The sequence below is a fragment of the Gymnoscopelus braueri genome (assembly GCF_963280865.1).
Source record: "Gymnoscopelus braueri genome assembly, chromosome: 7".
Lineage (NCBI taxonomy): Eukaryota > Metazoa > Chordata > Actinopteri > Myctophiformes > Myctophidae > Gymnoscopelus > Gymnoscopelus braueri.
This window is the reverse complement of record NC_137608.1, coordinates 16,052,827-16,073,795: the sequence shown is the minus strand read 5'-3', so window position 1 is coordinate 16,073,795 and position 20,969 is coordinate 16,052,827. Positions and strand designations below refer to the sequence as shown.

The 20,969-nt window shown below is 39.1% G+C and overlaps 2 protein-coding genes across 2 annotated transcripts; one reads left to right on the top strand and one right to left on the bottom strand.

The window, feature by feature from the left end:
• Positions 1-1,980: 1,980 nt before the first annotated feature.
• On the bottom strand, positions 1,981-6,251 carry LOC308088061 (E3 ubiquitin-protein ligase NEURL3). The gene is made up of 4 exons (XM_080432407.1): positions 6,151-6,251; positions 3,997-4,509; positions 3,399-3,563; positions 1,981-3,252 (listed from the first exon to the last, which is right to left on the bottom strand). Exons 1-4 carry the CDS (start codon positions 6,227-6,229, stop codon positions 3,110-3,112), a joined length of 900 nt encoding a protein of 299 aa, XP_080288533.1. The 5' UTR covers positions 6,230-6,251; the 3' UTR covers positions 1,981-3,109.
• A 9,950-nt stretch (positions 6,252-16,201) lies between these two features.
• Positions 16,202-19,463, top strand: nkx6.3 (NK6 homeobox 3; the record flags this gene model as incomplete). Its single annotated transcript, XM_080433027.1, has 3 exons — positions 16,202-16,613; positions 17,358-17,527; positions 19,224-19,463. The coding sequence occupies 3 exons, from the start codon at positions 16,202-16,204 to the stop codon at positions 19,461-19,463; spliced, it is 822 nt and encodes a 273-aa protein (XP_080289153.1).
• Between the last annotated feature and the right edge of the window lie 1,506 nt (positions 19,464-20,969).

Genomic DNA, 20,969 nt, shown 5'->3' with positions numbered 1-20,969 from the left:
CTACTCATATTTATTCATCTTAAACTTGTTTTGCATTTGGATATTGCCACTCATGTTTTTTTGGCATACATGCACAGATTCTTCCAGAATACCAACTTCTATGGCCTTTCCTTTTAGCACCACCCTGTGGCCTACCATAGTAATTTGGTGAGGACCTTATTATACCTTGTTTTTATTATACTATATACTGTATGTTGGACAATGCTACTGTCTGGTTGAGTGTACCACACCAACATTTCATTGCACATACAAGCATAATGACAAATACATGAATCTTGAATTTAACCCTTTGCTGATGTGTGGATGCTTGGCTTCAGCACTGGAGGTTATTGTGTCTTTTTATGCTATGTTGGTGAAATGAATACATAGGACCACAACGGAAACAACGGTTATCCTTTTAGCCTTAAGCTATCTTGCACCCCACCTTACCCCTTATGCCCAAGATACGGCCCTTAATGTCTGACTGTACCACGTGCTGTTTACATTTTTGACTAATAAAGTATTCAATTAATCAATCAATCAATCAATCTGTCTGTCAGGAAGGGCATTTTCTATCAAAGCAAAGCCCCAGTTGAACCTCAACAACACATAATCTCAACGAACCTCAACAACACAATAATCTCAACAAGCCTCTCAGTCTGCCGTTGAATTATCTTTACCCAAGTTCAACATTTACACACCTACAGTGATATCAGTTTCGTTATGAGACATTGTAAGAATGGAATGCAGAAATGCTCTGTCTATCTCAATGAGGAAGTTACAATGTTTGGAACTACAGCCCATGCAGCCCGCTTTGCGGCGATATCAAAGCGTGACGCAACTCTCTCTTATCCACAAGTTTCCTAGGGAATAGACCAACCGGGCTCTATGCACAGCAGCCATATTGGAAATGGGCCTCTTCCTTACTTCCTCCCTTCAGGTGTTGCCAATGATTCTAATTAAGGTCAGTGTTCCATTCTGGTCAAACAGAGTCAGGGGTGCTGATATTGTGCATGTGGCTCACTGGAAACACTCTGCTACCAGTGGGTCTCAAAGTGTGGTCCAGGGACCCTCATGGTTCCTTGAGGGGGTTCCAAATGGACCCTTACGGGTGTGTAACTCTGAGTTATGGGGGTCTTTGAAATTAAAACGTTTGAGAACCACTGTGCTACACTAAATGGAACAGAGCCTTCATTAGAATCATTGGTACCACTTGTGAAGGAAGTAAGGAAGAGGCCCAAATTCTTTCCAGTATGGTTGCTGTGCTGCTCAGTGGAACATATGCAACAAACAGGCAGTTAGGGTCCAACTCAATACAATTTGAATATCTCTTTCACCTCAATATAACGGTTTACCTAACAGTAACCTCAGCGTCAAACATGCTAGGCCTACTTACATATTGTCAACACAACAACAACAGGTGAGGTTGTTTCTTGTGACCATGTGAAGAGACTGCCTCCTGTCCTGTGGGGGGCATCATGGGAGATTTCGAGGGCATGCCTGGGCTGGACTGGGGTTGCTATGGAAATTGATTGGTTCAAGCTGGCAGAGCCTTTGAAAAAAAATCTTTTTGAAAAGAAAATTGCTTTCTTATTCTTGTCTTTCATCGTCTGCTTTACATCAACACCACTTGACTTCAGTTTATCACTGCAGCATATGGTAGGTGAACATTATCTACAATTATAGGCGTGCATGGGCTTGTATTGTTTCCTATAGCCTACTGGGTTTTCATCACTGTCTTGTAATAAAGCATTCAGAATCATCTTATTTCTCAGAAACTCTTATTTGACTTTGCATCTTTTTTCTCTCCAAATAATCAGCAATTCAACACTGGCCCTTAGTGGTAACAATGAGAAGTGCATGAGTTTATTTTTGTTGCAACTTGGTGGGTTATTGTCAAAACAATTAATCGGCATTATAAACCGTTTATAATGTATTATCATTGTTTTCAATATTGTATTAACGTGATGTCAGGGACACGTCATCTTGATTGGACAGACCTTTATCAGGTAAATTCAAGTTTTGACATTAACAACAAATAGGCTATAATCAGCTCAATAACTTCATGAATTTGATGACGATCACATACATGCACAATAAGTGTAGCAATATTTCTGAACACATAAATAATACATAAAATAAATAATATCTATTATACACAAATAGGAAAAAAAGAACAAAGTACACACTTGGTTAAGAATATAATCATTTATCAGACATATGCAATAATATAGTATACTTGTATATAAAAAATAACCCTGAGATTATAAATTAAAGTGCGAAAAGTACATTATATAAAATATTTTTAGTCGTTTTTTCATCCTTCAAGGAACATAGTATAAAATTGTTTACAGTACAGTCATTGTCTTTAGTGCAATTTTCTTCAGTAAGAGATTCGGTACAAACAGAACAATCAGTTGGAGTTCATGTATAAAATGTACATATAAAGCCATGTTGTTTATCCTGAGCTGAGACTTTCACTTTCCAGAGCTTCTTCATAGTGCTTCAAAGGGCCACTGAGGCGAGCAGCCTGTAGTGGAGAAAGGTTGGGAAGTTCCCAGGGTCCCTGGGGTGACATGGGAGCTTAACCCATTAAGACCTGAGGCCGATTCTACTTCTAAATCAGTAGTTCTCACTCTTTCAAGATTAAAACATTATTTTTTTTAAATAGCAGGTGTACAAGCTGTGAGCTTGTATATCTGCTTTTTTTTTGAATAGCCAATGCAAAAATCTAAAATGCTTTCCTGGTTTTAATGGCTTAAATACCACCGTTTATAGATTTAACCACTTCAGTCCTATGTACTTTGTTGTGCGATGAATGGCAAAAATAGCCAATCTACAAGGTCATAATGCGTCGCATCACTACAAGTTGTGAGCTTGTAGATCTGCAATTGATTTTATTTGAGAACATTTTGAAAATTGAGAAGAGTTATGTTTTTGTAGTTTCTTTCACACATATAATGGCATTCCCAGAATAGGGACGCCAGGTTTAATGTGGTTAATAACCGCATAATCATTATGGTACACGGTGAAATCCCATGAGACTTCCCCTGGGAACTTCTGCAGCAGAGTTCATTTTCACAGTATTAAGAGTCCATGACTGGCCACCAGTAGCCTCCTCCAGTGAATCTCAGATAGACCTTCGACACAGCGGGCAGGTGCCGAACTCCTGGATCACTCTGGCGGTACACTGGTGGCATAAGCATGTGTGGCCACATCGCAGAGTGACGCTGGCATCTTTTGCCATACATGCCACACAGCTCTTCACAGTCTCTGTATGCAAGAAAAGAGAAGCATTGATTTTTATCTACACCGTGATGTGATAACAACTTCAGGTCAAATAAGAATAAGTATTTCTTGGCCTACAGTACACTGATTTATAAACACTGTGTTGTGTCTGAAAGACTGAGCCTGTTTACCTGATTTGAGTTCCTTGGCCGGATCGGAAACGCGACTGTCCATGTTTGCACAGATGCCCTCTGGAGAACAGTTCAAGTTGTAATGGTTGTCGACATCAGGTGAGGAAAGGTGTTCAGGAGTGGGGCATGACCTCCGGGATCTTAAAGATCCTTTTAACTCTGAGCCTGCAACAAGAAATCAGGTGGGAGTCATTTTCACTGTAATGTCATGTGGGATGGCAAGTTTAAAAAAAATAATAACAGGCTAATTAACCACAAAAATAGCAGATCAATAAGCTCACAGCATGACACGTTGTGAGTTTGTAGCTTGTTGAAACATTTAATAGAAATGTTCTTCTTTGAAAATGTTTGAAAATGTTCACCTATGAAGACATGCCCAAAATAGGGACGCCGGGGTTAATGTCATTAACCATTTAAACCCTATACTTTGTTAACCGGGTTCCCCCAGGGGTCTGTACTTCGCCCCCTCATTTTGACCCACTATACCAAATCTCTTAAATAGCAGATAGACATGATCTACAAGTAGATTTGCTTGTTGATCTGCTTGTCTTGTCTACACTATATGATAGGGTTGATGAATGAATTTCATGATGTATACCTAGCAGTAGAATGGAGCATGTTTGTCCGTAGATGTCAACCATGGCCCATAGGGGCCGACAGAGATCCACTCCTCCCTTCAGTTTATACTTGGCGATGTCGTTCTTCTTCTTAAAGCAGATGCTACCACCAGAAGAAACCCAGAATTCAAGCTCTGAACCTGAGCGGCAGAGAGTCTCGGGTAAGGGTGCAGCCCAGTGCCCAGGTGTGTCTGTGAGGTCAGGGATGGCCATGGGGGGTAGAGGGACAGCCCTGGACGTCGGTGGTACGTTGGTGAAGCCCACTCGCAGCGCCCCGTGCCATCTCTGCATGTTTCCCTGCACCACTCTCAGACGCAGCCTCTCCCGTACCTTCAGCGGGCGGCTGCTGAACACCAGGCCATTCCTGAATGTGCCTGGAACCCTCTCTGCCAGTCTGCCCCCTTGGCTCAGGCTGACCCGCTCACCCACAGCCTGCATGTGGAAGGTCAAAGGACCCAGGCAGAAGAGCCCACACCTGTGTGACTCCTCTGATCCTGCAGAGAGAGAGAGAGAGAGAGGAAGCTTGATTAAAATAAAATAAAGTTAAAATCAATCACTTTATTAAAAATGTATACAATTACTGGAAATATAATAAAATTACTGGAGTACATAGTTGTTAACCGCTTAAGACCCATTTCATACAAAATAATAATAATAGTACTAAAAATAGTCGATCTACGAGCTCACAAAGTATTGCATTGCAATATGTTGTGATCTTATACAGTAGATCTGCTATTGTCGCTTCAACATGTAAAATTCAAGATTTAGATTTTTTTTGCTCATGACATGGCCAAAGTGGTTAAGAAGAGGAACATAAGGGTCACATGGAAAAACAAACAGCTGATGTTTACTCTGAATGATTGGAATGAGATGTGATCATGTTCTTTTTTTTACATGACTGCAGTGAATAAAAACAAATTATTCTTTACATGAATGGAATTATATTTTGACACAAAGTATATTGTGCTTTACAGAATAGCCTTAAGAGGAAGAGGTTTGTTGACTGAAAGATTGAAGGGGGTTGACAGTCAGGTGAAGAAGATAAAAACAAGGTTGACTGCCAAGTAAAAATGAAAGTAACTTCTTATCTTTCCAGAAGGGATTACTAGTTTAATACCTCATATAAACAAGGTCATAATTCTGAGTGTATTTTAAAACAGGATAGTTTTCTATGGCTATGGTAAGTCACTGTTAACATTGATAGGCAGATTATGATATCTTTCTTCATTTCAAGGCAAATGAAGAAAATCATCTTATCACTTATTTGTGTGAAAGTTTATATTTGAAAAGAATTAATTCACACACACACAAGTGGAAAATTAGTGCTATTAATGCATATATACATATCACTATGTACTGTATGCATATAGTGACAAAATGACACTGTACACACTAATTCCCTCTCATGAACAAACCCTGGTCTAATCAATACTTGCCTACAAACAGAAAATGCAAATGAACAGAAATGCAAATGAACTGTATAACCAGACAAACTGTCTGTGGCAGATGTTTATAACTGCCTAACTGTAAATTACACCTCCTAATCTAATCTCACGTATCTCACGTGCTGCTCACCCTTTCTTAGAAATCAATGAGAGTGTTTGACATCATCTACAGCAGCATTTTACTGTAAGCGTCATAGGCATGCATAGGCATGCATTACTTCCTGCTTACAGCATGCATCCCTGCATTGTAATGCTGTAACACATCTTTTGGCTTATGATGATATTTTGTATCATCATCTGAGACGATGAGTAATCATCAATGAAAAAAAAAACTCTTCTTGTCACGTCTTCAATTAATTCTCTCTGAGTCAAGAACAAAACTCAATGTTGTACCTATATCACATGTACAGTATTTTGATCAATGTTTTATCCATTAAATTAACCTGATCTGATATACAATAGAGAATTGACTAATAAGACTAAAGGTTTGAGACTTGAGAGTGTACAAATTTGAACCAATTTGGACCCATAAGGGCCCATTTGGTTCCATTTTGTGCACTCTCAGAGTTACATTGAGTGACCTTTGAGTCACATTTTGTGTATGCTCCCAGTTCAATTCAGGACTCTGAGATAAACCCAGGATTTTACAATGTAATATTGAGTTGCAGAATCAAGTAAACAAAGCCTTACCAGAATCAGTGCAGATCTTCTCCATCTTGAAGAGGTCAGGGACTGTGCTGAGCATATCTAGGAGACCCTGTACATACATCTGTATCTTGTTGAGTTGTTTGGTTTTTCTGATGAGGTGGGAGGGTATGGTTGCCTTTATACCCCTGTTGCTCCACACCACGTGCAAGAGGCTGACACACAAAACAATCACAACAGAAGGGGAGGGACTTTGGAAAAGTACCCAAACTTTAACTCAGAGAGGAGGCTGAGACCGCCTTCTCTTGGCTTGGAGCCCAACTCTGACTGAACACACATAATATTCACTGCTGTTTGTACTATGCATACTTGTACTTAGGCCAACTTTCTGCTGCATGTATGTATATTCTGGATATCTCGGTTGCTAGTTTGTTCTCCCATTTATATTCTGCATATTGTCTATTCTGTAATCTTCCTCTGGCTGCAACATACAGTTATATTATCCTACCTCAGTAACACAGGGAAGATGCCGTTCCAAATTCTGAATTATTCTGTGTAAATTGATAGCGTTTTTCACAGCTATGTTGTTATTTAAAGTTTTCTACACTTTACACTTCATTACTTATTACTGCTTGGTACGCTTTTGTTATAACACTTATTACTGTACCCAACTGAATTAGATTCAGTTTTTATTAGGCCTGCCTTGTTTTTTGTGTGATTTTATTATATATCTTTAACATGTCGGGCAGAAACCTTGTATCTCCATTTTTTGGGGGTGTAAATTAATGTCATACTTTGTCACACAACAGTGTCACACAAAAGTAGCAAAAATAGCCGTACAATATATAATATTGCTACAAGCTCACAACGTCGCAATGACACGTGTTGTGAGCTTCGAGATCTGTTATTCATGAGCTATTTATGAATCTATTTTAAGTGAAAGTGAAAGTGGTCAAGTTTGGGGGTTTTATCAATATTGATGCAATGAAAAGTATCAGCAAGAGCTTGTGACTAAATAATAACTACATTTGAGCCATTTGAACACAGGTTCTTTTGTCCATTTTTTAAAAAGTATATAAGAATAGTGTTTAGTGATATACATGGTTTCCACCTGACAGCAACGATATGCTGTACATTGTTTGCAGTGGTGTAAAGTAACTACGTACATTTACTCAAGTACTGTACTTCAGTGCAACTTTGAGGTATTTTTACTTTACTGAATTTTTTCCAAATTTCAGTACTTTTACTTCTACTTAAATTATTTGAAAACTTTAGTTACTAGTTACTGTTGATTATTATTACAAAAACATAACCGCTTCAGCCCTATATACATTTTGGCCATTTGAATACTTTGTATACATTTCTAAAACTTGTAAAATGGGATATTCTGCATAATTAGTACTTTCTACTTTTGGTACTTTAAGTACATTTTGATACCAATATTTTTGTACTTTTACTCAAGTAAATGTTTTATTCCAGACTTTTACTTGTAACAGAATATTTTTTACATTGCAGTACTGACACTTTTACTTAATTGAAAAATGTTAGTACTTTTTCCACCACTGATTCTTTATCTGGCAGAGCACAGATAAAGTCGTCTGCCAGACCGTCTGGGGGGCATCAGTTTTCAATGATTCCTCTTATCTTATCTTATTTAATCTGGATAGTGGCTGGAGGGTGTTGCTGCTGAGTCAAGTCAAATTGTGTTTATTATATATTTGTTTTGTGAGTTGGGGGGATCATATTTTGATATATTTTTTCTTTGAACTTCTCCAATTATCTCCAATTCAATCCTCCCAGGGGGTTATCAAACTTTTTGGGCCCAGGTACCCCTTGGAGGGGAGAATTTTTTCCAGGTACCCCCTCATCCTCGCAGCAGCGATAAGCATATACTTACAACCACATGTGTACATTTAGATGCCATTGGAACTATTTGTATTAAACAACGTTTCAATCAAAATCTTTCAGACCCATTTCATAGTCATAAACAGAAACCACTACTACTATATGAATCATGTGCCAATAGTAATTTTATTAAAATTGCTTTTGTGTAAAACCTGACAGAACACTTTTCAAGTAACTGATCTCAATGGTTCAGACTTCAGAAAATGAACACTTCTACAGTCCTAATAAAAACAGACAGGTAAAATGACCAGTCTAAAGGTGACTTTTAGTAGGTGCTTCAATTTAAAAATAATAAACCTATTGTTAGGGATATTCGATATTGACTTTTTTGCCAATATCCGATATTCCAACTCTTAATTTCCGATTCCGATATCCAGTGGTGGACAGTAACGGAGTAAATGTACTTGAGTACTGTAGGTGGCCTACTTGAGTGCAGATTCTGAGGATCTGTACTTTACTTGAGAATTAGATTTTTTTGATACGTATTACTCTTACTTGAGTACATTTCCAAGACAAATATTTTACTTTTACTCGAGTATATTTCTAGGAAGGCTATAAAGTACTGAGTACTTTTAAGCCCACTCCACATCCACAACAATGTTTCGCCATGCATGTTGCAACATGCAACTACTTGCAACTACTTGCAACTACTTGCAACCATTAACCCCAATGGCAGTTGCAAGGAGTTGCATTGGTGTGGTTGACCTTAAAACAGTTTTGTTGCAAGGAGTTGCGACTAGTTGCATTGGTGCGGTTTGGCCTTTAGGTTGGCTGTTTTTTTTCTTCCCTAAAATGCAATTGGCCTAACTTCTGCTCTCACACTAGCCGTGTTTCTGGCTTCCCCCTCCGCTCGCCTCTTTGTTACATCTTGTATGGGTTTAGGAGTAAAAGTATTTAGTTCTGGTTCCTCAGTCATTTCTATGTTTTTATAGGTGTTTCTGAAGGCTTTGTATAACATGTACAAGCAAGCACATCAGTGCATGCAGTGCAGGTGGTTTCAGAGAGTTACAGTACTTCTCTGAAACAAGAGTTACAAGGTCCTATAAATTCATTGTGAAAACATTACAGCAATTCATTGATATCAAAATTAAGAAATGTACTTCTACTTTTACTTTTACTTGTACTTTAATGTACTTTGGAATACTTAAGTATATTTTTTTTAAAATACTTTTTTACTCTTACTTGAGTAACATTTTGACTGAGCTACTTTTACTTATAGTGGAGTGAATTTGACCAAGGAGTATCTGTACTCTTACTCAAGTACTGGGGTCGAGTACTTCGTCCACCTCTGCCGATATCAACCGATACCGAGACATATGCGGTACCATATCTTTTCACCAAAAGTCAACTAATTGTCAGGTAACAACATCACATATCTAATCAAATAAAATAGCTTTAATATCAATGTAATATCTAATAAATATAGGTTTTCAATGAAGTGAGTCCCGGGACTCACTGGTGTAACTGATCTTAATTAATTATTTTATTTACTACTTGTGTTGCACTATGATGTGGTTTGCACTGTCTTGTCCTGTCTTGCACCAGTCCTGTTGTAAACTGCGCTCCACTGCATCAAACCAAATTCCTAACATGTTTACATGTCATGGCAATAAAGTCTTCTGATTCTGATTCTGGTCATTTGAATGAGTCCCACTAATCTTAGATTAGATGTTGGCCTATTTGACAGTGCAAAAGCTTAATTGCCTCTGATGCCTATAACATTAACGAGCGTCAACGAGCGTCAGCTGGAAACAGATGCACACACCTGCCCTCTGTAGTGCTCTAATTTGAAAGTGACTGGAGTCTGTCTAATTTCTCTGCAAAAGCCTTTGAATATGATGGAATATGATTAAGGATTACTGTGATTATTGTAAGCTCACATTTCATATCACATACACCATTACAGCAAGAACTTATGCAACTTTCACTAGCCCCCCCCATAAAAAAAATATAATAATACAAAAATATTTTTAATCAAAACATATTTTTAATCTTTTTTTTTTTTTTTTTTTTTAATCTGTGAAATACAGATAAAACATTTACTCAAGTACTGTAGTTCAGTACAACTTTGAGGTATTTTTACTTTACTGTATTTTTGCCAAATTTCAGTACTTTTACTTCTACTTCAATTATTTGAAAACTTTAGTTACTAGTTACTTTTGATTATTATTACAAAAACATAACCGCTTCAGCCCTATATACATTTTGGCCATTTGAATACTTTGCATACATTTGAAAAACTTGTAAAATGGGATATTCTGCATAATGAGTACTTTCTACTTTTGGTACTTTTGAAGTACATTTTGATACCAATATTTTTGTACTTTTACTCAAGTAAATGTTTTATTCCGGACTTTTACTTGTAACAGAGTATTTTTTACATTGCAGTACTGACACTTTTAATTCATTGAAAAATGTGAGTACTTTTTCCACCACTGATTCTTTATCTGGCAGAGCATGCAACACCAACATTTCACTGCATGTGAGGCTGACAAGTCATAATGAAATGAAACTAACTTATCTTTTCAGAATCTTATGGTGTTTAACAGCCACCATAAAGTTCACACTTCAGAAATCAAGGTCATGATTCTGAATGTTAAAATAGTGTAGTTTATAAAGCAAAGTAATAATGAAACTTAACTTCTTATCTTTTCAGAAGTGAAAAGATAGCACAGGCACACCTCATAATCAAGGTCATCAATTTATGTTAAAATGGTGTCGTTTTCTCGGAAAGTCTTCCAATTACTTATGGCAACAGCTGCAACAGATGTCTTCCTGCACACTTATGTGTGTGAAGATTTATATTTGAAAATATTCATTGAATTCATTGAATGAATACATTTTCATTCACAAAATTTAAAACAAAAATGTCAGTGGAAGATGAATGCATAGCGACCTAAACAGTGACACTGTACACACTGTGTTACTTTTAACCTTATTACCTGTTTTTTATTATACTATACTGTATGTTGGACAATGTTTACAGTCTGGTTGAGTATACCACACCAATATTTCATTGCACATACAAGCATAATGACAAATACACTGTGATGTAAAGTAACTAAGTACATGTACTCAAGTACTGTACTTAAGTACACTTTTGAGGTATTTCCAATTTTCAGTACTTTTACTTCTACTCCACTACATCTCAGAGGCAAATATATTACATTATACTCCACTACAATTATTAGAAAACTTTAGTTACTAGTTACTTTGTAGGTTTTGATTATTATTACAAAACATACATTAATCAATTCAGTGATTTCAGTCCTATACTTTGGTTATTTGAAAATAGCCGATCTACAAGCTCACAACACGTCACATCGCGATGTGTTGTGAGCTTGTAGATCTGCTATTTTCAAAAGATTTGTATACATCGGAAAACTTGTGAAATGGGACATTCTGCATATTGAGTTCTACATTTTGATGCCAATACTTTTGCACTTTTACTCAAGTAATGTTTTAATACCGAACTTGTACTTGTAACTACTATTTCTACATTAGGGTATTGATACTTTTACTTAAGTAACAAATGTGAGTACTTACTTCATCCATCACTGCAAATATCTCTTGAATCTTGAATTTAACCTTTTGCTGATGTGTGGACGCTTGGCTTCAGCACTGGAGGTTATTGTGTGTCTTTTTATGCTATGTTGTTGAATTGAATACATAGGACCACAACGGAAACAAGTCCCTATAGGACTTTTTTTGTGTTATCCTTTGAGCCTTAATGTCTGACTGTACCATGTGCTGTTTAAATTTTCGACTAATAAAGTATTCAACCAATCAATCAATCAATCAATCAATCAATCAATCTGTTACAAAGGGCATTTTCTATCAAAGCAAAGCCCCAGTTGAACCTCAAGAACACAATAATCTAAACAAGCCTCTCAGTCTGCCGTTGAATTATCTTTACGGAAGTTCAACATTTGCACACCTACAGTGATATCAGTTTAGTTATAAGACATTGTTGTCCTTGTGGTTAATGTTGTATTCCAACAGCTTTATGTTTGGGGAAGGGCAAAGGTTTTACAAGATATGGGCAATTCAAACAGCATTGTTCCCACAAAGAGCATATAATGTGAATTCAATGCCACAGTTGAAGGGAATAACAAAACCAAAACTCAAAAGTCAAAAGTCTCTTGCACGTGTTGCAAAACAGTTAACAGTTTTCAATGATTCATCATCTTTTTAAATCTGGATAGTGGCTGGAGAGTTTTGCTGCCCCCTAAAGGAGAATGCGTGGTGTGCTCTGATCATGTGACCACTGAGTCAAGTCTTCATGTGACAGGATGAGGACTGATCAGGACCAGAGGAGCAGCGAAATTCCCAAATTGCGTCATCCTCACTCTTGGAAAGTTACTAGCATATCTGTCATCTTGCACTGCTGTTTTCTTTTCCCTGCTACTTTTTCAAGAGCTCAACTTCAAGACTATAATGTATCTAACAGGACATTTTGGTGCAACAAGGCATATAACACAATAAATGCTGAACAAAGCTAAATATACTAAATAACTGAACAATGGAGAGAAAGGAAAAATAATTCATTACATATTACTATTTAATTACACTAATGGCAAGGAATTTTGGCCCCAGGCCTAGGTTTCAGTAAGTGTGGCTCACTGCCTTCCTGAATTATAAATTTTAAGGATTACTCCAAATTACAACTGTACTGGTGCTTTACATACAGTATTTGTATTTAATTTTAATCATCATAATTAATTTTAATCATCAATCATCATTTTATCACCTTAGAAATATAGCAAAAATTAAATCATTCCTGACCATCGCCGATCTAGAAAAAGTTGTTCATGCCTTCATTTTCTCGCGGTTAGACTATTGTAATTTTCTCGACACCTGCCTCTCAAAAAAATCCATCCACAGCCTTCAGCTGGTTCAAAATGCTGCGGCCCGTCTCTTAACTGGTACAATTTTTTTTTATCATATCACACCCATTCTAGCATCCCTCCATTGGCTCCCAGTTGAATTTAGAATCAGTTACAAAATCTTACTCACTACTTGGCCAGGCTAGGTCTTGCCCCAGCCTATATCTTGGACCTACTCCCCCCATATGGGCCTACACGTAGTCTGAGATCCTCTAACCACGCACTCCTGGACATTCCAAAGGGTCTTAGTGTGATTTACATCTCTTTTTTTAACCTGAGAGACAACAGGCCTGGCCTTTCTCTTCTCATATTCTCATCCTGTCATACCTTGAGCAGGATGCAGGATACAGACAGATAGCGACACTGATCAAAGGAATTGATCAACTGGTGGGGGGATTCTCTGACCCCCACCCGCCTGTTATTGTAATGTGAACCTAGAGTATAAGAGTGACTGTAAATGACTTGTGAGTGAGTACTGACCACGCCGTGAGGCTGGGGGAGGACAGGGGCTCCCTGCCCCTGGAAGCTTTGTTATGATGCTGTTTGTTGTTGCTGAATAAACCGAATCATGATTCTGAACCTGGTCCGGACATCTCTTCTACACTTCTTTTAAGCAGCTAGGCCTGGTAACACGCAGTTTACTGCCTCAAATACACGACGGTCTGTTAAATGCAAAAGGTCGCATGGCCTTTGCCTTCAGAGCCCCGACCCTTTGGAATGCCCTGCCCCTAGAGATCAGGCTCACTGAGTCTGTCCCCCGGTTTAAATCCCTCCTTAAAACCCACTTCTATAGATTAGCTATCTCCACTGGTCTTGCACCAGTACGAAAGTGGTCTGTTCATGTGCATATCTGCATTGTTTTCTGCATTGTTTTTAATCTTTACATTCTCTTTGTTTTGAGTATTTTTCTTTTGCTGTTTTCTTTGTAAAGCACTTTGTAACCCAGTTTTGAGAGGTGCTATATAAATAAAGTTTTATTATTATTATTATTATTATTATTATTATTATTAATGACAGTATTTATTTATTTGTGGGATACATGTTTTTTTTTGTGGAGTAATGGCCTATACAAAAAAAAACATTAGGCCTATTACAGTTATAGCCTCCCACACTCACACATACAAACACATTCAACATGCCCACTCGTTGCCCCTTCAATGAACCAGGGTCCTCATCCAACTGGGGAAATCCCGAACTTCCCCCACCCATTACCATGGTTAGGGTACTCCCACACACCCCCCCCACACACACACACACACACACACACACACACACACACACACACACACACACACACACACACACACACACACACACACACACACACACACACACACACACACACACACACACACACACACACACACACACACACACACACACACACACACACACTGGCACACAGCAGTCTGTTAATAATTGATGTTCTCTGTGCTTGCAAAGTAACAATGCCGTGAGTTTGTATGCGAAGTGGGGGTGCTGAGAGAATATTTGTGTGTGCGTGCACGCATTTATCTTTATGTGCGTGTCTACGTGTGCGCGCGCACACATAGTGTGTGTGTGTGTGTGTGTGTGTGTGTGTGTGTGTGTGTGTGTGTGTGTGTGTGTGTGTGTGTGTGTGTGTGTGTGTGTGCGAGTGTGCAGACTTTTCTTGGAGGGATAGTATTGAGTCAGCTGCACCCTCAACATTAAAAGCATTAAACATAAAACATTCTATCATGTTTTGGAGCAAATAGAATGTATGTGTAATTTTATGCAGAGGACTTCACAAACATATCATAATCATAAAGTCAAATTGTGTTTGTACACTGTTCCCATGAAATTAAGAAAAGTCAGGATGTATCAAGCTGGTAAAACAATATTCAATACTGTACGTAGGTTTTTTTTATTTGTTTTTACTTTAGTGATGCTTACGATGTGATTTTGTTTTGTGCGTTGCGGGGGATCATATTTTGATATACTGTATTTTTTCTTTGAACTTCTTCAATTATCTCCAATTCAATCCTTAACCACTTCCAAAATGGCATCATTATTATTAAGCTTTGCCCTCGCTTGAACTAAAACTGCACTGAATGTTATTTCAATGTGATGATGAATAAATGAAGATATAATATATGAGATGCAGTCAATCAAATATGTCGGACGTAATTTTCACCTCTGGTTAGATCTCAATCAAAAGGCTAATGTGAATGTAATTATTACAATTGTGCTGCTGCTCCTGCACATCTAAAATGTGCAATGAGAGTTTCAATTTCTGCTTAGCTGTGTGGCTCCAAAATGACAACACATAATACATATTCATACTGAAATAAGGCAGTCACTGTACTGTAAGATACACTCACGATAACACTTATAACATGCTACAGATGCCTCTATAAATACACAAAGCACACAAAGATTATAAAATATAAATGATCATGTCTGACATACCCCTTTTAATTCATTATTGCATTATCATATTTTCTAATACAGTTAAAAAGAGAAGGCTACAGTCGTATCACTATAAGGATGTTTAATAAACAATGTGCCAAAAATAGGGATTGACATAATATGAACACCAGGAATAATTTGTTTTAAGAACACATCAGCGTCAATTTCAACTAAAACTCTATTTTGGATTTTGAGAAGAAGGAAACTGTTATTCTGTGTATTCCAGGGCCAGCAAGCCATCTCTGCTCCACCACACTCGGCTGGCCATGGCAGGCCATCAAAAGCCAACTTGTTCCCACTCCACCTGTTCAAAACACTATCAATCTGCTGCCTGCCAATGACAGGCTTGGCTTTCACCGGGGAGCCAATGGAAATGCATTGGAGGTCTGAGAACCCGACCAATCAAGGGCGGCATTCTAATGTGGCCGGTCTTTATCAAGGTGCCACTTCCATTTCAAGATAGTGCTTATTTATGACCCCTGAGGAGAAAGCAGGAGCTATCGGTCTTTTAGGAGCCACCGTGAAATCCTTCCAGAGGGCTCACCTGAAGGTGATTATGGAATTATCATACACCACACTATGGCTGAGAACAGGTGAAGGGAGAGAGTGAAGAAAGCTTTTCTATTGGCCCTATACTCCACGCTGTAGTAGCAACTTTTGCAGACATCAGGGACTTGGAGGAAAACTTGGTGAAGAGGTAGCAGATAGCAGCATCCATTGCCTTAATCATTTGAACATCATAGAGACTTGGGGGTGCGATTATAAATCTGTTCAGTGTGCACTCCTGTGGGCCAAACTGGGGTCTGCCTGACCTGACCTGACCGACTGGACGTTGCTGGGCGAGTTGGTGCAACCCGGAGCCAGAGACACTTCCCATGGATCCAAACATCCAGGGGTCCTTCCTGTTCAACAACGGCCTGAATCAGTTTTCCTCTGATCTCAAGGCACCGGTGTGCCAATACTCCGTACCCAACTCCTTCTATAAACTTAACCCAGGCCTGAACAACCAGCTCGCGGGCACCCCTCACAACATCAGCGACATCCTGAGCCGCTCCATGGTGGGCATGGGATCATCGGGCACAACCACGCTGCTCTCTGGATACTCCACTATGGGGGGCTTTGGCCCGTCCGTTACCGGCGCTGGGATGTATTATAACCGAGACTACAACTCGTCCCTGGGCGGCTTTGCCAAGCCTGGCACTGACTGCCCGATGAAGGCTCGCAGCGTCAGCTGCTGGGCTGAGAACGGCTATGACTGGCGAGGAGGGAGGCAGCAATGCGCCAACAGTGAGTCTCTCTAATATAATGCTCTTGTCTGACCTCAGCATGCAGACAGGTCACAAAATAGAACAACTTCCTCTCCTTGCTAAGTTACCTTCCTCTGTCAACATATGTTGTGACTTTGCTGACAGAGAGCCAGATGCTTTCATTCAAGACTAAGTAAATGACTTGGCAGTCAGTGTTACTCTATTATGATTCTGCAGAAATTCTGATTTATGAAGCATTGCAGTGTCTGATGAAAGCCGATACCTGTGGTAAATTGCATTTTAAACATAATGACAGTAATTATATGCGTATTGACAGAAATTTCCTGTTGCAAGGGTTTCATTAGTTTTATGGTAAAACTAAAGGTGGGTGATGAATTAATGTGGAATATCAAAGATGCAGTTATATGTGATTCATATGCAAAAAAAAAAGGCTTCATGAGCCACATGAAAATGGTACATTGAATGAGGAAAAATAGGATTTTTCTGTCATACAGTATACTAGAATAATTGGTAGGCGTTCCAAACAAAAAAGGAACTGCAAATGGCTGATCACTTTAATAGCTAAAGCTATCTGTGCTATGTTAAATACATTTCTTGTAACTTTGCTTCGGATAAAATGAATGTGCAATTATTTTGATTTAGATTCAGTTTGGCTTCTCAGTGATCAGGAATAACTTCTGTGAGATTATCTCAACATATGTATATTCTTTTACACACATGAACAAGTGTATTTATCAAAGTTTTGTATTTTTTTTAATTTCAGACAGTAATACTCTGGGGGAGATGGCAGGCAGAAAGAAACACACTAGACCAACATTCAGTGGACATCAGATATTTGCCCTGGAGAAAACCTTTGAGCAAACCAAGTACCTGGCAGGACCAGAGAGAGCCAGACTGGCTTATTCCCTGGGCATGACAGAGTCGCAAGTCAAGGTACATTTGGTTGCTGTCGGGCAGAAACCTCATATTTCCATATTGTAACTTTTTGTGGGTTTTTTGCCCCCGTAAATGAACGCCCTACTTGATCATACTACTAACAGCGTCACACAAAAGCATCAAAGGTAGCAGATCTACAAGCTCAAAACGCGCCGTGAAGCAACGCGTTTTGAGCTTGTAGATCTGCTACTTTTGAATTTGAATCCTGAAAACAATTAAATTAAAAGATTGAGAGTGCAAATGTCACTGGTAATGCCCCAGGTAGGCAAGATCAAAAGCCAAAAATGAACATTTACTACATTAACCCTGGCTGGCGTAGTCCCTATTTTGGGACGCCAGGGAACTGTGTTTTATTTTATTTTTTAAATAGCTAAAATAGCAGATCTACAGACCCGTTTTCTCTAGATCGGCTATGTTTCGTTATTTGATGAAGTATAGGACTTAAGTGGTTAATAATGACCATACACTATGTTTTTGTGGAAAGGAGATATACTTGTTAAGTTCATCATAAGAATTGAGTAAGAATTTGGAGTTCCACCCTTTATAAAAAGCGGGCTCAAAACTCCTCTGAAATAAGCTGACATTTTACCAGTTAGGCGTGGCAGAGCTAAATCCCCCAAAATCCTGTAGCTTATAATCCTGGACCAGATTTTTCTTCCATTATTTTACAAGGAGTCTCCTGAACTTCTGCAACCTGTGATTTATTTGCAATATAGGCTATATGTCCTCCTGTAGAATGTTTGATCTGAGCAATTTCAATTGTTTGTTTGTTTGTAACTTTGTATTATTATTCTAATAATTATTGGTTCTATGGAAAAATAAGAAAATGCTGTTACCATATCTAGTAAATCATATACACCAGTGGTTCTCAACCTATTGTGGATCAGGGTCCACTTGAAAATCTCAAAAGCTTCTGCGGCCCACCCAACGGACCAGCCTATCGGCATATTAAGAGGTCAGATGGGTGGGCCGCGTGCATTTTTACTTTATTTTAATGATGAATGAATTGCTTGTGTTCCAGCTTGGATCATATGGAACATAGTAAAGGCTACTTTAAGTTCCTATTTAGCATGTATCACAATGAAAACTCACTTTTCAAGGTTTTAAAGAAATAAATACCATTACTTTTTTTTTACATCATTGTTATATTATCATTAAAATTAGTGTTTTGCCAATTTTGAGGGGGCCCACTTGCAACATCCTCACGGCCCACCAGTGGGGAGTGAGGCCCTGGTTGAGAATCACTGATACACACACTATGCTGCGTGTGTGTGTGTGTGTGTGTGTGTGTGTGTGTGTGTGTGTGTGTGTGTGTGTGTGTGTGTGTGTGTGTGTGTGTGTGTGTGTGTGTGTGTGTGTGTGTGTGTGTGTGTGTGTGTGTGTGTGCGCGCGCGTGCGTGCGTGCGTGCGTGTGTGTGTGTGTAGGCTATATAGGCTAATGTGTAGGCTGCTGCTGCGGTGCTGCATATAAACTACTTTACTTAGGCTATCAAATCATTATATGATGTCCAGATTTTAGACACATTAAATACTGAACTTCTGCCCCTTTACTTAGTTTTATCCCCCGAAACTGTTTGAGCACGTTGTTCAGGTTCGGTGGAAATCATCATCAACTTGCTTACGTGAGTAACTGCACCTTGCTTTAAGCTTGAGTCATAAATGACAGATCAAACATGTCTTTCTTAACTAATAGGTGTGGTTCCAGAACCGCCGCACCAAGTGGAGGAAGAAGAGCGCGTCGGAGCCCAGCTCCACGCAGGCCGGCTGTCACGGAGGTCCGGGCGGGGAGGGCGAGGCCTCGGAGAACGAGGTGGAGGACGAGGAGTACAACAGGCCTCTGGACCCGGACTCTGACGACGAGAAGATCCGCCTGCTGCTGCGCAAGCACCGCAGAGCCTTCTCCGTGCTGCGCATTGGACCGCACCTCGTTTGAAGTGCGTGACGCACACGCACAGGAGCGGCGCTCCCGCATTCACACACACACACACACACACACACACACACACACACACACACACACACACACACACACACACACACACACACACACACACACACACACACACACACACACACACACACACACAACACGCACACACACACACACACACACACACACACACACACACACACACACACACACACACACACACACACACACACACACACAGTGGTGGAAGAAGTCCTCAAATGTTTCACTTAAGTAAAAGTATCAATACTGCAATGTGCAAATACTCAATGTAAAAGCACAAAAGTATTGTTATCAAAATGTACTTAAAGTAACAAAAGTAGAAAGTAGCCTACTCATTATGCAGACTGTCCCATAACTTGGGACTTGGCTTCAAATAGCCAAAGTTTAAATATGGCTGAAGCTAAGTTAATGTAGCCTGGTAAACCCTCCCTCCGGAAATCTCATTTCTATTTGATTCCAGGAGTGAGTCTGGCCTGATAGCCCATTCTGCAATATTGGCTGTGTATGCCAATTGTATGCCAAACGGCATTTTGACTTCAAAAAGCTCTCTAACTTCTATTTTGAGGCACGGAATTTACTTATAATAAATCGTTTGGATAGAATTTAGTTGTTTAACTTCATATATGTGGTCAATTAATCATGACAAAGCCTATTTGAAAATAAAAATTTAGAGAACCGGTAGGGGCGGGTAGTGACACCCATGTATCCGAATAAGGCAACCCATTTTGGGCATCGCCGTTTCAAAAGTCCCGTTGCGTCACATTAGACTGGTGAACTGCTGATTGGCTGAAGGGGAAAAATTATCATTGGCTGAAGGGGTTGTCAGTCAACGTTATTACTCCCGCCCAACTCCAGCCCACAGCCAATATTGCAGAATGGGCTATCAGGCCAGACTCACTCCTGGAATCAAATAGAAATGAGATTTCCGGAGGGAGGGTTTACCAGGCTAAAGTTAATGTATGTTTTGTATAATAATCAAAATCAACTATCAACCAAAGTTTAAAAAAAAATCAGTAGAGTTAAAAGCACAATATTTGCCACTGAGATGTAGTGGAGTAGAAGTATTGAAAAATGGAAATACGAGTAAAGTAAAAGTAAGAGTAAATGTACTTAGTAACTTTCCACCACTGTGCACGTGCACGCACACACGCACGCACGCGTGCACACACACACACACACACACACACACACACACACACACACACACACACACACACACACACACACACACACACACACACACACACACACACACACACACACACACACACACACACACACTTATGCAAGCACAGGCGCGCGCAAACATGCATGTTGTAACAAAAGGATACAGAAGTCACTCAAAAACATACTTGGACATTTAAGCATGTTCAACAGGAGGTTAGGAAGGTGTACAATTGTGCTTATACTTAATTAGCCTATTATACCAAAACCAAGTCTGATTTATTTTATTTAATCCTGTAAGAT

Excerpts from the sequence above, each read along its gene's own strand:
- LOC308088061 (XM_080432407.1), bottom strand. The coding sequence starts at position 6,229 with ATGTATGTACAGGGTCTCCTAGATATGCTCAGCACAGTCCCTGACCTC. Across the intron at positions 4,510-6,150 it reads GAAGATCTGCACTGATTCTG|GATCAGAGGAGTCACACAGG; the intron begins GTAAGGCTTTGT and ends CTCTCTCTGCAG. Across the intron at positions 3,564-3,996 it reads ATGCTCCATTCTACTGCTAG|GCTCAGAGTTAAAAGGATCT; the intron begins GTATACATCATG and ends TTCTTGTTGCAG.